General features: G+C 56.4%; 5 protein-coding genes across 5 annotated transcripts; 1 reads left to right on the top strand and 4 right to left on the bottom strand.

The window, feature by feature from the left end:
* Positions 1-190: 190 nt before the first annotated feature.
* On the bottom strand, positions 191-838 carry SPSK_01962 (uncharacterized protein; the record flags this gene model as incomplete). The annotated part of the gene is made up of 1 exon (XM_016728860.1): positions 191-838. One exon carries the CDS (start codon positions 836-838, stop codon positions 191-193), a length of 648 nt encoding a protein of 215 aa, XP_016589611.1.
* A 64-nt stretch (positions 839-902) lies between these two features.
* SPSK_01416 (AMP deaminase) lies at positions 903-4,055 on the bottom strand (the record flags this gene model as incomplete). The annotated part of the gene is made up of 1 exon (XM_016728330.1): positions 903-4,055. The coding sequence occupies one exon, from the start codon at positions 4,053-4,055 to the stop codon at positions 903-905; it is 3,153 nt and encodes a 1,050-aa protein (XP_016589610.1).
* Positions 4,056-5,272: 1,217 nt separating this feature from the next.
* Positions 5,273-6,646, bottom strand: SPSK_01734 (solute carrier family 35 (UDP-xylose/UDP-N-acetylglucosamine transporter), member B4; the record flags this gene model as incomplete). Its single annotated transcript, XM_016728640.1, has 2 exons — positions 5,273-6,261; positions 6,352-6,646. The coding sequence occupies 2 exons, from the start codon at positions 6,644-6,646 to the stop codon at positions 5,273-5,275; spliced, it is 1,284 nt and encodes a 427-aa protein (XP_016589609.1).
* Positions 6,647-9,850: 3,204 nt separating this feature from the next.
* On the bottom strand, positions 9,851-13,667 carry SPSK_01388 (protein phosphatase 2A regulatory subunit CDC55; the record flags this gene model as incomplete). Its single annotated transcript, XM_016728303.1, has 7 exons — positions 9,851-9,874; positions 9,945-10,525; positions 10,599-11,250; positions 11,350-11,447; positions 11,566-12,137; positions 12,684-13,518; positions 13,646-13,667. The coding sequence occupies 7 exons, from the start codon at positions 13,665-13,667 to the stop codon at positions 9,851-9,853; spliced, it is 2,784 nt and encodes a 927-aa protein (XP_016589608.1).
* A 628-nt stretch (positions 13,668-14,295) lies between these two features.
* SPSK_01817 (uncharacterized protein) lies at positions 14,296-15,399 on the top strand (the record flags this gene model as incomplete). Its single annotated transcript, XM_016728719.1, has 1 exon — positions 14,296-15,399. The coding sequence occupies one exon, from the start codon at positions 14,296-14,298 to the stop codon at positions 15,397-15,399; it is 1,104 nt and encodes a 367-aa protein (XP_016589607.1).
* Between the last annotated feature and the right edge of the window lie 448 nt (positions 15,400-15,847).

The raw sequence follows: 15,847 nt of genomic DNA, 5'->3' as shown, positions 1-15,847 counted from the left end.
CATCGCAATGGCTTATTTCCTAAAATTACAACGACTCATGAGCTCCCCTACACGATGCGGAGCGCTCTCTCGTCGCTTTAAAATGCTACCTTGGAACCCCCAATTCAGTATAAAAAACGCAGTACGCCTATATGAGTGAAACGTACGAGTTCAAGCCGAATCGTTCGTGCTCGTCGTCCTTCTTTGACCGCTAGTCCTCGTCTGCACCGTCCTCCTCTTCATTGGGCGCACCGAAACTACCCGTCTTTCTCAGCCGGCTGGTCGAGCCCGTGACGGTGCTGTCGTCGGTCTCGTGGTATGAGTTCTTGCGGATGCTGTTGCGGCGCTGGCTGCGCGTGGCAACGCCCGGGAAGTACCGAGGTTCCGAGCCGGACAAGTGCGCACTTGGGTTCGGATCAACAGCACTGCCGGCCGGTGTGCCTGCTCCCGACGCCGTTGCATCAGCAGGCCACGTGCTCTCTCTAGACAGGACCAGAGGCGATGCTTGGATCGGGCCGCCGGTGCCCAGGATCGGTGCCGCGCCTCCCTGTGCCGCTGCATTCAATGCCCCGGTCGAAGCACTGGCTAGGCCGGCGTGTGCTGAAGAAAGGTCCGTTGGAAACGGGCCGGCATGGGCGGCTGCAGGCAGGGTGACGAAACTGGGTCCCGTCGCAGGACCGGTTGCCATGGCGGCGGGAGTCGGCGAGTTGAGCTGGGGAGCGGCGACAGAGGCCTTGAGCGCCAGCGAGGGTGATCTGGGAACGGCCGCGCCCTTATCCCACGGCAGGGGCATCTGGGCGGCATCTTCCTCGACGGGCCCGGCAGGAGGTGCCTGTGTGTATTTCTCGATCCTGTGCATGTCCAGTGAGTCATGTTGTTCCTGAAAATTTTAAAATGGAAAAAGGAGAGGCAAAGAAGGAAACCTACATCTGCCATTCTTCCCGCAGTGTGCTGTAGCGGAAGTGCTGCCGCCGGTCGGGAATGTTGGTCTTGACCATCATGTTGCCGGCGATGCCAGGCTTGTAAAAGTCGGGTCCGAGCCACTGCTGCTTGATGGCAAATTCGTAGCCGCTTTGCACGACCGAATTCTTGGCCAGCTCACACATGTCGACGGGACTGAGCTTGTAGATCTGCGCCGCGACGGCATACTCCTCGATCAGCGGCTCCTTGGTGAAGGCGAACTGCAGCGGGTCGTCCGTCGAGAGAGACACATTGAGACCGCGCTTAAAGTACTGGTGGAACGGGTTGCGCTCGTAGGCCAGGAACAGCGCGTTGTTGCTGAGCGGCGACATGGCGATGCCAATCTGCTCCAGGTAGTAAATGTACTGGAGAAGCGGCACCTTGCGCAGAAGCAAACCGTGGCTGATGCTGTGCGAGCACAGCAGGGCCACGGCGAGATGCTCGCTGTCGCCGGCCTCACCGCAGTGCGGGCGCAGCACAAACGTGTTGAAGCCGCGCTGCTTGCGCCAGGCGTTGAGCGTGGCCATGTTGGCAAACAGGTAGTAGATCCAGTAGCTGTACGGCGGGTTCTGGCCCGAGTTCCACGCCTTGGGGACGGGGAACTTTTTGAACAGGCGGCGCTCGACCTTGCTCTCGTCGTCGACGCTGTCGAAGCCAATCACGCGCTGCAAGAAGACGTGCAGCTTGGGGTACTTTTGCGGGTTCTTGGTCGCCTCAAACAGCGGCTCAAACACGTTCGCGATGACCTGCTCAAAGGACGCCATCAGGCCCGTTGCCTTGTACACGTCGTACAGGCGCGGGATTTGAATGAGCCAGCGCACGTTGTGCGAGAAGAGCTTGTTGTCGACCACCCAGGCGGCCAGCTTCTCCCACTCGTGGATCGACTTGCCATAGATGGAGATGCGCCATTCCGCCATTTGGTACTTGCTGGACTCCATGTCGGAGATGACCTCTTTGGTGATCTCGGCCAGGTAGCGGCCCTCAATGTCGTTGTCGGTCTTGAGGAAGATGGTCCGCAGGCGCGATTCCCCAATCGGGTTGTACTTGAGATTGAATTTGTCAAAGCGATGGAAGGTGTCCTTGTGCGCATGCATATCCAGTGTGTCGATGCTGAGATCGTAGGCCGTGAGGTTGATGCTCTCAAACACCTCGGCGAGCGTGAGGTGCTTGCCGTCACGAAAAATGACGACCTCGTCCGGACACTTCTTCATCTTGCTCTTGATGAAGCGCAGCAGATGCTTCTGGTTCATGCAGGCCGAGTGGTGAACGTGTGTGTCGACTTTGCGGACGTTGTAAAAGTCGCGGTGCGGCACCCGCTTCGTATCCGCCGTCTCCTGGTACTCGTTGAGCAGCGTGTAGAGACCAAACTTGCCCTCCAGGTACTGCAGTCGCCGGTACGCAAAGCTCTTGCTGGGCCCGTCGGCCGACACGTTCAGTATGGGTTCCAAGTCCATGTAGAACTCGCGCAGCGTCGGCACGCTGACAATGGGCGTGTCGGCAGCGGCCGCCTTGTCGTTCTCAAACACTTGGTACACGCCGCTGTCGTCCAGGCGGTACGTGAGCTCGCTCTCGCTCGGAAGCGGGCCCAAGTCCTCCATGTCAAAGTCCTCGCCAATGTCCTGGCCCGGCTTCCGCTTCTTGGTCGACTTCTTGGGCGTATCTGTCTGCTGCTGCTGCTGCTGCTGGGGCAAGACCATGCTATTCGAAAGGCTGTTGTTGACGCTGTTCGCAGCCCGCGTGCCGCTGGCCGTGGCGCCAGCCGTGGCGCCTGGAGCATCTTGGTCCGCAGTCCATACCGGCTCTGGTGGCTGCGGGTAGATGGTCCAGCTGGGGTCGTCCTTGGGGTTGTCCATCGGGCCCTGGAGCGAGAGACGAATGTACTTGTGGCGCAGGTCGATGATCTTTTGGATGTTCTTGAAGATGGATGTGAGCTCAGACGTGATTTGCGGGTCCGCGTCGGCGTAGGAGGTGCTGCCAATGCCAGCCGGCTCGCCAATGTTCAGCGCCGAAGGACCGGATGTGGCCGTAGCTGCAGCAGCAGCCGCCGCCGCCTCGGATGCCATGCCAAACGACAGGCCTGCACTGAAGACGTCGGGACCAGCATCGGCACCCACGGCACTGCGACCGCCCACATGGCCACCCAGGACGGATCCGTCGACAGCGTGAAGGCTGACCGACGCACCGTCATGCGCATCCACGGCCGCGCCGCTGGCACCCGAGCTGACGCCGTGATGGCCTAGGCCCCCAGACGTCGGAGCGGGCGGGAGGGGGTCAGAGACGCGGGCATTGCTACCCAGAGGCGATCGCAGCGGCATGCCACCTGCGTCACCATTCCCCATTGCTGGTGGTGCGCCGCCTGGTAGGACAGGGCTGGCAGCGGTGGTGGTTTGCTGCTGTCCCTGTTGCAGCTGCTGCAACTGCTGCAATTGCTGCATCTGCTGCTGGGCGGCGGCACTCTTTTGCAGGTCCAACTGGCTCAGCTGGTAAAAGAGCTTGGCATCGCTCTGGCTCATCTGGCGGTCGGCAATCGGGTCGTAATAGGCGCTTCGTTTCGGCATGTCCCGCGGCAGCATGCCCTCTTGGAGTGCCGTGGCGGCCGTGGCAGGGACAGTGACGTCTTCCGCATCGTCTTCGGAGGACACCTCGAGCACCTCGAGCGTGCCTTCTGCTGGTGCTTCGTCGACCGGCGTCACATCGCCGCCGACACTAAAGCTTGCTCTGGGTGGTCGGTTGCCACTGCCAGCCTTGTCCGGGGCCGTCGTGTTGTCGCCCTCGTCGTCGAGGAAGGTCTGGTGCTCTTCGCCGAGCTCTTCTTCGTAGTCGCCGTCCGAGTCGTTCATGGCGCGTCCGATCATGGGAGGGGAATTGGAAGTGGAGCGAGAAGCATGGTCGCCGTGAGCGTGAGCGTGGGCGTGGGAAAAGCCATGGTTTCGGTGCGAGGCTGCAAATAGAAAAAGGAACCCCGAGTCAGCTATGTTTTGTGCAATCTCTGAGACAGTGCCTGCCCACGATGCACAAAAAAAAACACCCTCGAGTTCCAGGTAGAGGCGAGAGAGAACGCTGTGCTCTCTCACCCCGTCCTTTGAGTGCTCGAGAAATCGCCTCTTACCTGACATGGCCGGCGGAGATTGTTGGCCTGATGGCCACCTCTGTGGAGAGAAAGGCGTCTCGGGACGAAACGATTGACGGTTTGCTCAAGCGAGAACAGTGCCTACTAAAGAGTGTGCCCAATCACTTTGCTTGCCGATGCTGATATACCAATGATGTGTGTTTGACTCGAGAGTGGGATTTGATCGGTGAGAAGTCGCCCTTGGAAGAACTCCAAAAATTGGAGACATGGGGAGGCGAGAAGGCTGTTGGTAGGTCCAAAAAGCGGTTAGGGCCAAGCTTTAGCACGGCCGCTCCTTCCTCCTTTGTTGCAAGTGCCAATGTCTCGGCCGTTTTTGACCCCAACCGCCTGCCAAAACGAACGACCAGATATAAATACTTGCTGGACGGGCGTTTTCGTCTTGTAACTGAAAGTTAGAATCAGAGCATTCCGTAGAGTCAATTTTGAAAAGCGAGTGTCATCCAACCCGGATGATAAGGCACCCGGCTGTGTGCGGCGTCTCTCAGGAGTCAAAAGTAGATGTTTAGTTGTAGGTCACTTGTTCGCACCTGGACGGGAAGGTGCAAAGGTGTGACGTCGCCTCGGTGTAAAGAAAGGGCGCTTTACTACGCCAGGCACAGCAGGTGCTTTCTTATTGTGTGTGGCCCGCGAGAGAAGGAGCGAAGCAAAGCCCGAAAGAGGGGCTTGATTACGTCGAACGGACGCTGAGGCTGAGTTGGAAAAAATAAATGGTGAAAGAATGGGGCGCGCTTTACTGGCTTTCATAGCGCACGGCAAGGCAAGGCCCCTGGCTCCAGGCTAGGTCGGGCGCGGCAACACCGGCCAGTTAGTTGGGAAGCGCAATCGTGCGCTAGCGGCAGACAAAAGCTTAATTTGCTGCCCACCAAAATCCAGGCACGAACTGGCACGACAAAGATATCATGTGGCTACAAAGTCAGTAGGAGCCGCTGAAGGCGGAAAACGTATTTAGTTGGACCATAACGCCCTTCTATGTCCTCTATGGGGGTCATTGAAACGACAGCATTCGTTCATGAAGCCTTGTGATCGTCTGATCGTCTGGTCTTCTCAGCTGTGTGCTGTGTCCGTCATAATAAAATGCAAAATAAACAAAAAAAGTGTAAAATGGAATACAAAAACAAAACGAAACGCAGCCAATCCTGGCATCTTTCTCTCATCACTCTAGCGACCATGTTTGCGCCAGTGAGATTGAGAGAAAAACGCGTTCTAGCCCACCTTGACGCTCACAGCGCGCGGCCGCGCAGACGGCTTCCTCTTGCCGTCAAACGAGTAGAGGCCGCCGGCCGAAAAGACAATAATGGCGCCGATCAGCGTGCCGGGTGAGAGGCGGTTGCCAAAGAGCCAGATGCTGAAAAGCAGGCTGACGAGCTTGCGGATGTTGAGCACAATGGTCACGGTCAGGGCCGACGACGCGGCCGCCAGCAGGTTGACGCCGCGGATGCAAGCATACTGCGTCAGGACGTTGAGCACCAGGTAGACGAGCTGGCTCGGGATGTGGATGCGCTCGACGCTCTCGCGCAGGCCGGCCGCAACAGCGACGTCGGCGCCGTCCACGGCGCGCTTTGCGGCGTGGGTGGCCGTGCTGGCGGCAGCATCCAAGAACGGCAGAGAGAGCGGGGCGCTGTTGGCGAGGCGGGAAAACTGGCGAACGAGGGACGGCAAAAAGGGAAGGAAGAGCGGCAGGGACAGCAGGTGCGAGTAGAAGAGGTTCTCGCGCCACTGGGGCCCGTACTTCTTGTACGTCTCCTCGGTGTAGAGGCCCATGATGGACGAGAGGACCTGGGCAACGAACAGGATGGAGAGGCCGATGATGAACTCAATGTTGCCCTCGGCGGCCTCTTCTGCGACGCCTTTGCTCTGCGCGTCGGACCAGGCGGCAACGACGACACCGACCGTCAGCAGGAGAACGGCCAGGATCTGGATGCGGGAGTACCGCTTCCCGTACAGAAAGCCGGCGATCATGGTGGTGATGCTGCCGCCCGAGCGCAGGATGATGTGGACGGGGACCGAGATGTTGTAGCTAAAGGCGTGGTTGTTGAGGACGTTGATGCTGAAAAAGAGGACAATGTTGACACACCAGCGCTTGATGGGGACTTTGTTGGGTTGAATGAAGAACGGCGGGCGGTCGCCGTCGAACTGGGAGACGTAGCCGGTGATGGCAACGAAGAGAAACTGGGTGAAGGTAAGGAGGGTACCTGGCAAGGTTGGCAAGGTTAGCAAGAGGGCAGGGGCAGGCCATGAGACGGTCGGAAAGCGTGAGGCCTGCGGCGGTGACGGTGACATACCACTGGCAGGCTCGACCTTGATAATGGCTTCGAGCGCGAAGACGTTGGAGCAGCAGCCGCCAAAGATCAGAGCGAGCATGGCGCCAATGGTCAGCCATTGCGGAATGGTCTCGATAAAGATGCGGCCGGCGAGGGCCATGGCCCGTGAGAAGACGGGCCGGTCGTCGTCGACGCCGTACATCTCGGCCTTTTCCAGCGATGGGGCGGCGTTGATCACTCGAGGACCCGGCGTGGTCGCCACATGTTTCGGGGGCTTATGCGAAGTCTGGCGGCGTCGGGCGTTGGAGGTTGTCATTTACACGGTTGGGAGGGTCGACTCGAAGCGGCCGTGGAGGTTGTGCTCCGGTGCGACAACGGCGTCTGGCGTGGATACAAAGACGGCTGTTGGGGTCAGAAAGGGGCGTTAGGTTGAACGGAGGCAACCGAGGCAGTCAATGGGCGTGGACAGAGGCGCAATTGTGTCTGGCGGACCGTTTGTCTCTCATATATGGTGACTTGGTGGGTATGTATGTCTCGAGTTGTGCATATAACCGTGCCCCGGGAGGAACACAGACAGAGTGAACGTCTGTTTTGCGAGCTGTATGAGTGTATGAGTCGTGGAGGAAGATGCTGGGCCGCAACGATGGATAGGCCGGGTATGTCGGAATGCCAAAACGATCTCAGTATAGTGATGTAGAATAGCAATGAGGGCACTGTACGCTGCTTTTCTGCTGGAACAAAACGGTTGGGCGAGATGGACGAGTGGCGAGAGGTGGTTGTGTTGAAGTTGACGTCGAGGTGGTGGGGGCAGGCGAGGCGAGATGGGCAAGGGGGCAGAGCAAAGAGAGCGAAAGAGGAAAAGAAGGAGAAGGAAAAGGGAAGGAAGGCAAGGCAACGAAAGGAAAGACGGAGACCAGAGATCGGACGGCTGTTCTTGCCAAACGTGGACCTAATCGTGGCCGGCTCGGCAGTCACAAGGCAGAAAGGGGGAAGGAGCAGCAAGCAGCAAAAAAGCAAAAAAAGCACAGGCTGCCGGTCCTTGGTCGCGGTTTCCTGCTTCTCGCCAGACAAGTTCCGGGCCCAGATGGCCCCAGTGTGTTCTCTGGAAGAGCCAATCCCCTGCGCCGTTTGCAGTCAGGAAGGTTTAAAAAATAGGGAAAATTAAACAATCCAAAAGGGAGCATCTCCTTCCGCGCGAAAGAGAGGGCTTTGTGGGAAGTGGATCTCCCGAGGCGCGCTCGTGTCAATCAGTGAGAGCACGACTGCACAGGTGGCTATTTGCTATGTGTCTTTTTCAGATGACTGCCCGAGCCCTCTTTCTTAGAGGCAGATCGTTCTGTCATCCTTGTTACAGAATTGGTGGTGTGAAAGTGGCGTGGTGGTGCGCCGGAGGCAAGAGCCGCAGAGCGATAGTGGACGTCGCCAGCACTGCCTGACGTGCTACGGAGAATACAACATACTGTGAGACTCTGTATAAAAAAGAATCAGTGGATCCGTAGACGCGCTAAGGAGTCCAAGGCCTGAACCAGAAGTATGAAACGCCACGCCAGGTTGGTAGAAACGACTTAACAGGTACGAGGAACGAACAGAATAGGAAATGTAGCGGCGCGGAAAGTGTGGGACCTACGAAATGGAATTACATGTGGAACTGAATTGCTGAATTGCCTATTGTAGATTGATCGATCAGAGGCGGCAATTGGAACTTACAAGTGAGGAGGCAGCTTTACCAGACTGCCGTTCATGAGGTGCCTCTTATTTCGTTATGGACAGAGTACTCCTTCCTGGGTCTGTTGTAACCCGCCGTGATCGTTCTGGATCGTGAGAAAAATGAAAAATAAATACCCCCACCCCGTTGGCAGGTTTTGGAAGAGCTTGAAGTGAAAAGGGATGAAGAACCAGTGCACGTACACGAATGCGGCCTGAGAAGCTGTCAAAAGAGCGGATGAGACTTAGCGACTGGCTCTTGGGCACTGCAATCTACAATGTGTCCATCCAACTCCGTTCACACCACGATCAGCGCTTAAGGACAGGAACAGGGCCCCAACCAAGGGCGCTAAGCTAAGGGTAAGCGGAGCAATCAACGTGTAAATACGGAGGGTTCATTGCCTTGGAGTCTTGACAATGCCAGATTTCACAGCGAGAAGAATCTCGAGACGAAAGAAGACGACGGAACAAAAGAGAAGAGCAACAATGCTCGAAATGGCCTTTTGACTACGTCCCATAGCTGGTCGGCAATGTGAAGCAAGTGAAGCAGGCTGCACAGCGTATGGCGGAACCGCCAGGAAGCCGGAACGTCCGTTCACCCATATGTCTGTCCTGCTCTCCGGCGTCATACATAGTCTGTACAAAACACCGAACCATGGGACGCTGTTCTAGACAAGACTCAAGTGCACACGAAATAAAAAAAGCACTCCCTGCACATGGCCCATTTGGAGATGAAGATCAGCCCCTAAGCCTAGACGGGCCGAGCGAGCGAGCGATGGGATGCTGCTTTCGGGAGATACGATTCGCTGCGGCCAACGCTACGGTATTCAGCAGGTGTCTGCAGAGGAATACGACGTACATCGTACGGGCAAAGGAAAGCGGTGATCCTCCCAAACTGAAATCAGTACGACATACGACCGGACATGTTTAGTACGACGTACGCCGTACAATGTATGGCTCCGTTCGCGGACGAGACGACGCTCCAGGCACACTCTCCCGTCGTCATAATACGACCCCGACCTCCGCATTGTTCTTCACGGGTAAGGATCTCACAAGCCTCACAAGAATCAAAAATGCCCGTGTACGGACTGACTTTATTTCGATTTATTTGCTTGGTTGATGCTGTCTCCAATGGGTGTAATAGAATCTACAGCTAACAAGACAAAATCCATCCTGGATCGCTGGTCGCTGGTCTGCCAAGCCGGTCCATGCCGCCTCGACAACACGGTCTGCGCAGCTCCCACACACAGGGAGGGGAGGGGGCCAGGCTTTCGTTTCCGTCTCTAGCCAAGATATCATTGTTGTCGTTTGTCCGTCGTCGTCGCGCACCACTCCGAAAAAGAGAAAACAAGGACTCAAACGACAAAACAGCAACAACACCCATCGTCCTCCAACCAGCCTCCAACCAGCCTCTAACTTGCCGTCGTTCTCTGCCTGCTCCGTCTCCCAACCGTCACTCGACGCCTCCCCCTCTTCGTCTATCATATGAGACCAAAACATATCAACAGGAACAGAGCCCCTGCGCCCCCCTCCCGATGTCTTCTTTTCTGCCCAGCTTCTCGCGGACAGGATGCCAGTGTGTGTGCTCGTCTCTGTGTCTAAAATAAGTGCAAAGGGTAACAAAACACGGAATGGTCAAGAGATAAAGTCAAGAAAGCGATCAAAACGGAGCAAGGTAGAATGGTCAAAATATGAAAGATAACGGGAATCGAGACATAGGGGCGACATAAACAAGAATACGACACAAGACAACCGCCGCCCCCATCTTCATGATACAAGCGGAGTTGCGCCGGCTAACCACCCGACTGGTGGCAGTCTACAATGCGGAGAAGACAAATAACTGCATTGGACGTTAGCGATGTGACCACGAATAGACAAAAGGGGCGTAAGTTGAGGCTACAGGCACTCACGTTGTTAGTGGCGGCGATAGCGATACTGTCCTCAAACGGATGCCAACTCATGTGTAGGATCTTCTTGTTAAAATCGATCTGGTCCGCGTCGGTCTCCTTGCGCATCCGCTGGCCCTGGCCGGGCGTAGGGCTGCCCGACCGCGAGCCGTTCTTCTTGCCGTTGGCCGTCGGGCTGGTCGACGTGTTGATCGGCGTCGGCACGCCCACCTTCTTGGCCTTGAAGGCCGACTTGTCGGCCTGCAGGACAACCTCGGTCTCCTTCTCAGGGTCGGTTGGGTAGATCATAAAGTTGTTGTTGTAGCTGCCCGTCATGACATTCTTGGCATCGCCCGAAAAGACCACCTCAAACTTGTCAAAGATGCTATCGTTCTCGTAAGTGTCACAGAGCCTCGGCCGCAGATGCTCGTGGATAGGGATCGTCTTGACAGGCTGTCGCTCCATGTTCACATCCCAGATCTTGACGGTGAGGTAGTCGCGGGACAGAATGTAACGGCCGTCGTGTGAGAACCGAACATCTGAGATGGATGAGATAATTTCGGAAAAGAAGGACCGCGATTGGGGGTCCTCCTCTTGTTCGAACACTGCAGCATCTTTGTTAGCAAGCGAGAAAAATGCACAGAGGAAATCAGAACCAAGAACCCAGGGCAAACTTACGCTTGGCGTGCTGGTCGCACAGCGCGCTCTCCCGCATGTCCGCCAATTTGATGGTGCCCTTGGAGCTGGCATACATGAACCAGTTGCAGCTTTGTGGGTGAAACTCGGCAGCGGTGATCACCTCGGTCAGCTCCTCCATGTTGGCCGGCTTGATGTCGACAATGTTGAAGCTCTGGTCTTGAATGTTGAGGTTCCAGAGGTTAATGCGTAGGTCGTCGCTACTAATGAATGTTTCCCCGTCACTGTTGACCGAGATGCTGTTGATGTGGTACGCATGGGCATTGGCGTAGGTCCGGCGCGGAACGGCGGCGACAACGGTGTCGTGGTGCGTGAGGCGGGGGAGCTTCAGGTCGCTCGCGTTGCGGAAGTGCACAGATGGTAAGGGCCGTGGGGCGCCGCCACCGGCCACGAGACCACCGGGCGTCAAGTCTTGAGTGAGATTGTTCTCGGCGACAACTTTCAGCGACTTCTCAAACACCTTCCACAGCTTGATGGTCTTGTCGTTTGTCGACAAAAGGTAATGTGAGGCATTCTGCCGCCGGCACCACTTGATTTTGTTGATCTTTTCTTCAATTTCGAGCGACTTCAGGTAGTCAAACTCTGGCTCGTGCGATTGGAATTCGGTGTGGAACTTGTACTCGCATGTTTTCTTCTGTGGACGAGGCAAGGGTCGGATACTGTTAGCCGTCCATCACATTTCCGTCGCTAAATAGAAAAACCCCGTTCCACGATGAAGACGGGCCGCACTCACAGTTTCGTTGCGCTCAAAGAGGACAACTCTTCCTCCCTTGTCTCCTGTTGCTAGGTAATTGCCTGTGTGGTCAAACTCGACGGTCGAGATGATATCGGCTACGTAACAATATTAGTACCGCTGGTCTGGTGAGATGCGCCAGGGTGCTATCTTTCAAGTCATGTCTGGGACCTACCTTCCGTGATATCTTCCACATCACCTTTGTCGCCAAAGCACCTGCGAGGAGACAATGCGTTAGCGGTCGCTTGGACACGACGAGAGCACCTGGCAATGTCCAAATGATACGGGTCTCGAAAAGGAAACATATGGGTAGAGGCGTTGTTTCTCGCTCAGTTGTGAATCGGGGTCCGTGGAGGAGCTTGCTCCTGAGAACCATCCCAGGCCACAAACGCAAGAGTACTATCAAGCGGGCCCAAGGTGAGAGGTAATATGAGAATAAAGGGGGAGCCTCGACAACAAAGAGACGCTTGGTAGCGGTTGGAGGGGCACGAGTAATGACACGAGTATGAAAGGACTCGCAGGCGGTGTTCGAGGGATAAAAGAAAAAGAGCAGAGGGACCAGGGGCCACATACTGTGTGAACTTCCACGTAGGGGAGTTCGCCTCTGCTTCCACCATGATTCCAAGCCTGGTTCGCAAAGGGTGCCGGAAGAGCAGCCCTTGTGTCGATGACGAAACGAGTTGATAAAGGTGGTATGACGAGCAATCGATATTGGGACGGCCAAGGGCGAGGTTGAGCCAGGATAGAGGGCGATTACGGTCGACAAGTACGGCGACGCAGAGGATAATCTATCGAGCACCGAAGCTGTTTTTAGCAAGATGTTTGAAAACGGGACACAGCATAAGCAAAGCGAGGCTGCGGAAAGGGATCGGCAAGGAGCGAGGCAGCAAACAACGGAAGCAGAGCAGGCCCCGAGTGCCGCGATGAGATACGCAGGAGAGCAAAAGTTCAAGCTAGGAAATATGTCGCGCGACAAGCACTAGGGGTAAGGTAGGGGATCAAGAAGCAGGGGCGGGGAGAGCGCTGAAAATGACAAGCTCGAGGAAACTGGGCGCGTATTGGGTTTGACGATGCTTGAGGAACGACAGGAGGGAGTGTGGCAAGCGACAAATGCAAGACACGTGGAGAGGTGTGGGCCGCAAAGAAGCTTTTTAGGTTGACAAATGCGTGTTTTGTTTGCGTGCAGGGACCGGAGCCAGGCACAGTATGTGGAGAGAAAAACCAAAATGATAAATGATACGGAAGGCAGGGCTGAGAGGCTGTCTGCAATTGATAAAAGCAAGCGGAGGAGGCAAAAGAGGCAAAGCAGGAGAAATGCGGGAGCGGTATCGCACCTTTGGCACGGTCTGGCCGATGTGGATGTCTTGGATCCTAATTCGGAACCGACGATGCGTCTCGTGGGCGGTGTGGCGGCAAGCGCTGACTTTCGCGAGCTGGACGATGTGTCAACGCGGTTCGGGGTCCGATCGAGGAGGGGAGCGTGACAAAGACGGCCGGCCGGAGCAAATCGATGGGGGTTGGCGAACGCGGCGAGTCGGGAGAGCGCGTTCCAAGGAGTGGGCGGTTGGCGGAAGTAGAAAGGATGAGGTCGTCGAGGCTGCAACGTCCGAGGGCGGGATGGCGGGATGACGTGAATGGCGGCGTGAGCAGCGGCGAGATTGCGATGGCAGAGACGATGAGCGAGAGATGGCGTGCAGAGCACGGTGGCCAACTGAAGCAAGAAAAAAGAGACAAGGATAACAGGAAACGGTCGAGATGGGCGATGTGGAGATGGCAGCGGCTGCGCGAGGAGAGCTGCCAGTCCAAACAAGACAAGGGGGTTTCTGGAAAAGACGAGGATGCGACGTGACAAGGACGGGAGGAGGAGGAAAAGGAAGCAAAGACAAGAACCCAAAAGCGATCGAAACGGATTCTGTACACAAACAAGGTTAAGGCGGCGTTGGGACAGGACAAAGAAGGCGATACGGCGTGAGATGTCGACAAAGGTAGGTTGGAAGGGAGAGCGATGTCCACAGAAGAGGCAAGAGGTCAAGGGCAAAAATACATCAGCACCTTCCCAATAATTTGCTGGGATGGTGGGAAGCAGGAGGGAGCAGGAAGGCAAGTCTAAAGGGGGGACGCTCTGGCGGCGAGGGAAAGAGCGGGCGAGGAGAGAGGGGTGGATGTCCGCTGCAGGCGTGGCAGGTAGACCGGACGCCCAGAAGGGAAGGGACTATGGGCTTTAGGGGCCGTTATTGCTGTCAGACCCCCCTGCCAGCTTAAGCTTTACAGGTCCGGCCAGGGCCTGTTTACACACTAAGACCGCACTGCAGGGGCATTTTATGCTACGTATTGATGCTGGTGACTTGAGATTCTGGTGGCTTGTGCGGGGTAAAACCATCTGGGACCAAACTGAAGACGTAAAAAACAGTGGGCGGTCGCCGGTTAGAGCTGTTTGTCCAGCCTCCAACAGCACAGCTTAGAGCTGCAAGCTTTTATCGCGGCTTCCCTAAACCGGTAAGCTAAACGGAGCAGGCCACGAGAAAGTACCCAGCAGGTACTCTCTCTTAACCCAACCTTTGACGAGGAACATGAAGGTACCGACAGGACGTAGCCACTCGGTAAAACTTCAAAGGCAAGAACGGAGCTCGATATCGACTTTCGTTTGGTTGGACCTGATGACCTCGTGGGCAGCTCTCTTACTAGTTAAAGGTTCGGGGGGTTGCTGGCTGGTGAATTGACACGCCGTCTGTTTTGTTTCTGGATTGTCGATGACGACGATGCCAGGACCATCTTGGCCACGGTGAGAATCTCAGATCCTAGCTGGCTACAGATCCATATTCACGTGCATGCCTCTCTTTCTCTTTCCTAATTCCGCGGAGTGTCACACTGCCCTTGGACCTTTATATTTTGATCGTCATGCCTTTTTGAACTGTCTTTCATCCTTAGACCACAAGACACACAACAATGGCAGGGAACGACCCTCCAATTGCCAAAGGAAAAGGCAAAGGGAAAAGCATCGATGAAGACACCACAAGCGGCGGCCGGAGCACGGAGTCGGCACCAACTGATGGCCAGCCGTCAGTCTTGTCCCGCATTGCCCAATCGGCGGCGAGCCTGGGACGAGATGTGGTGTCGGCCCGGCCAAGTGGCGGCGACCTGGTCTCGCTCACGTCGACAGACAAGGGCGGGCGGGCCAGCCGCGGACAACCGTCGGCCGCGGCTGCAGCCGGCGAAGGCTCTGCTTCTGCTACGTTCCCAAGGTCGGCGGCACCCCAGTCCGGAAGCAGCAGTCACTCCCAGCAGCATGCCATGGCACAGGACGAAGCATTCTCGCAATTCTTGGATGGGACCAGCATCGACATGTCCATGCCCGCCGAGCCAATCATCAGCCTCGACGACAATGCCCTGTTCGAACAAGCGTGGACACATCGGACACAGTCGACAGACGTGCCGTCGCTGACGACGACGACAGCGACAACTACGCATTCTATTCCTCCGCCGTCTTCGGCCGTGGCCGAGCAGGAGCGCTTGGACGGCCTCGATGTCGTCAACCTGCTTGCTGGGGCCGGCCCTCCAGAAGAAGAACCTGACTACGGCGACATCGAGCTGGCCGAGGACGAGAGCAGGGCGCTCAAGCTTGCCCTGTTTGGCGATAGGAACAGTGAAGAGCAGTATGTGGCCTCGACAACAAGCCACGATTGGGACACAGTCCTCAATTTCATACCCGATTTCGTGCGTCCGAGCCCCGGCGGCGAATACGAAGACGACCCAGGACACACCCAATCCCGCACCGGCGCACCGACAAAGTCCCGCGAGACACAAGCGGCGTTGGGCATGCCACACTCGTCCGAGAGCACGCGACAATGGCTGGAACAGTGGCAGGGCGTTCTGACTCGCTACGACGACGAAGTGTGGGGCGGGCTGTCGCCGCTGGTTGCGCAGGCCCGGGACGAGGTCGACCAACTTCAACAGTCGGAGACGGACAGCAGTCCTCCCGATCGGCCGCCGGCAAGCACAAAGGCTCTGGACCGCCTGCGACAGATTTTGGGGCATCTTCGCGAAGATTGAGACGTGTACAGTGCCCTCCGTACCGTTGGTGTTGATGGCTACCTGTGTCTAGATGTGGCACGTGATATCCAGCACCGAATTCCAGCCCCGCCAGTTTTGGAGTAGCCCAGGCGCTTTTAGCGATGACATCACTGATCGTCAAGCTCTTTAGTACCCCGGAGCTGCCAGTAAGAAGCTTAAGCTCTGACAACGACAAGGAATTTGCGACTCCAGGTTACCGCCCGTGCGATGTTGGAAACGCAAGAGAGTAATACTATATGGACAAGTTACGGGATAGCTATGGACATTGGGGTGCAATAGAGATACCCTTTGTTATGTTTCGACCGCAGTTACTTAACAATTGCCGCCGGCAGACTGCGCGATCTCTGCCGTGTGTCTGATCTCAGTTTTGTGTCCGAGCGCTTATCTAAACAAGACAATGCATACCGGTGTTACCCTGTGGCATCTA

The sequence above is a fragment of the Sporothrix schenckii genome (assembly GCF_000961545.1).
Source record: "Sporothrix schenckii 1099-18 chromosome Unknown Cont42, whole genome shotgun sequence".
Classification (NCBI taxonomy): domain Eukaryota; kingdom Fungi; phylum Ascomycota; class Sordariomycetes; order Ophiostomatales; family Ophiostomataceae; genus Sporothrix; species Sporothrix schenckii.
The sequence above is the reverse complement of the archived record's forward strand: the minus strand, read 5'-3'. Positions and strand labels throughout refer to the sequence as shown.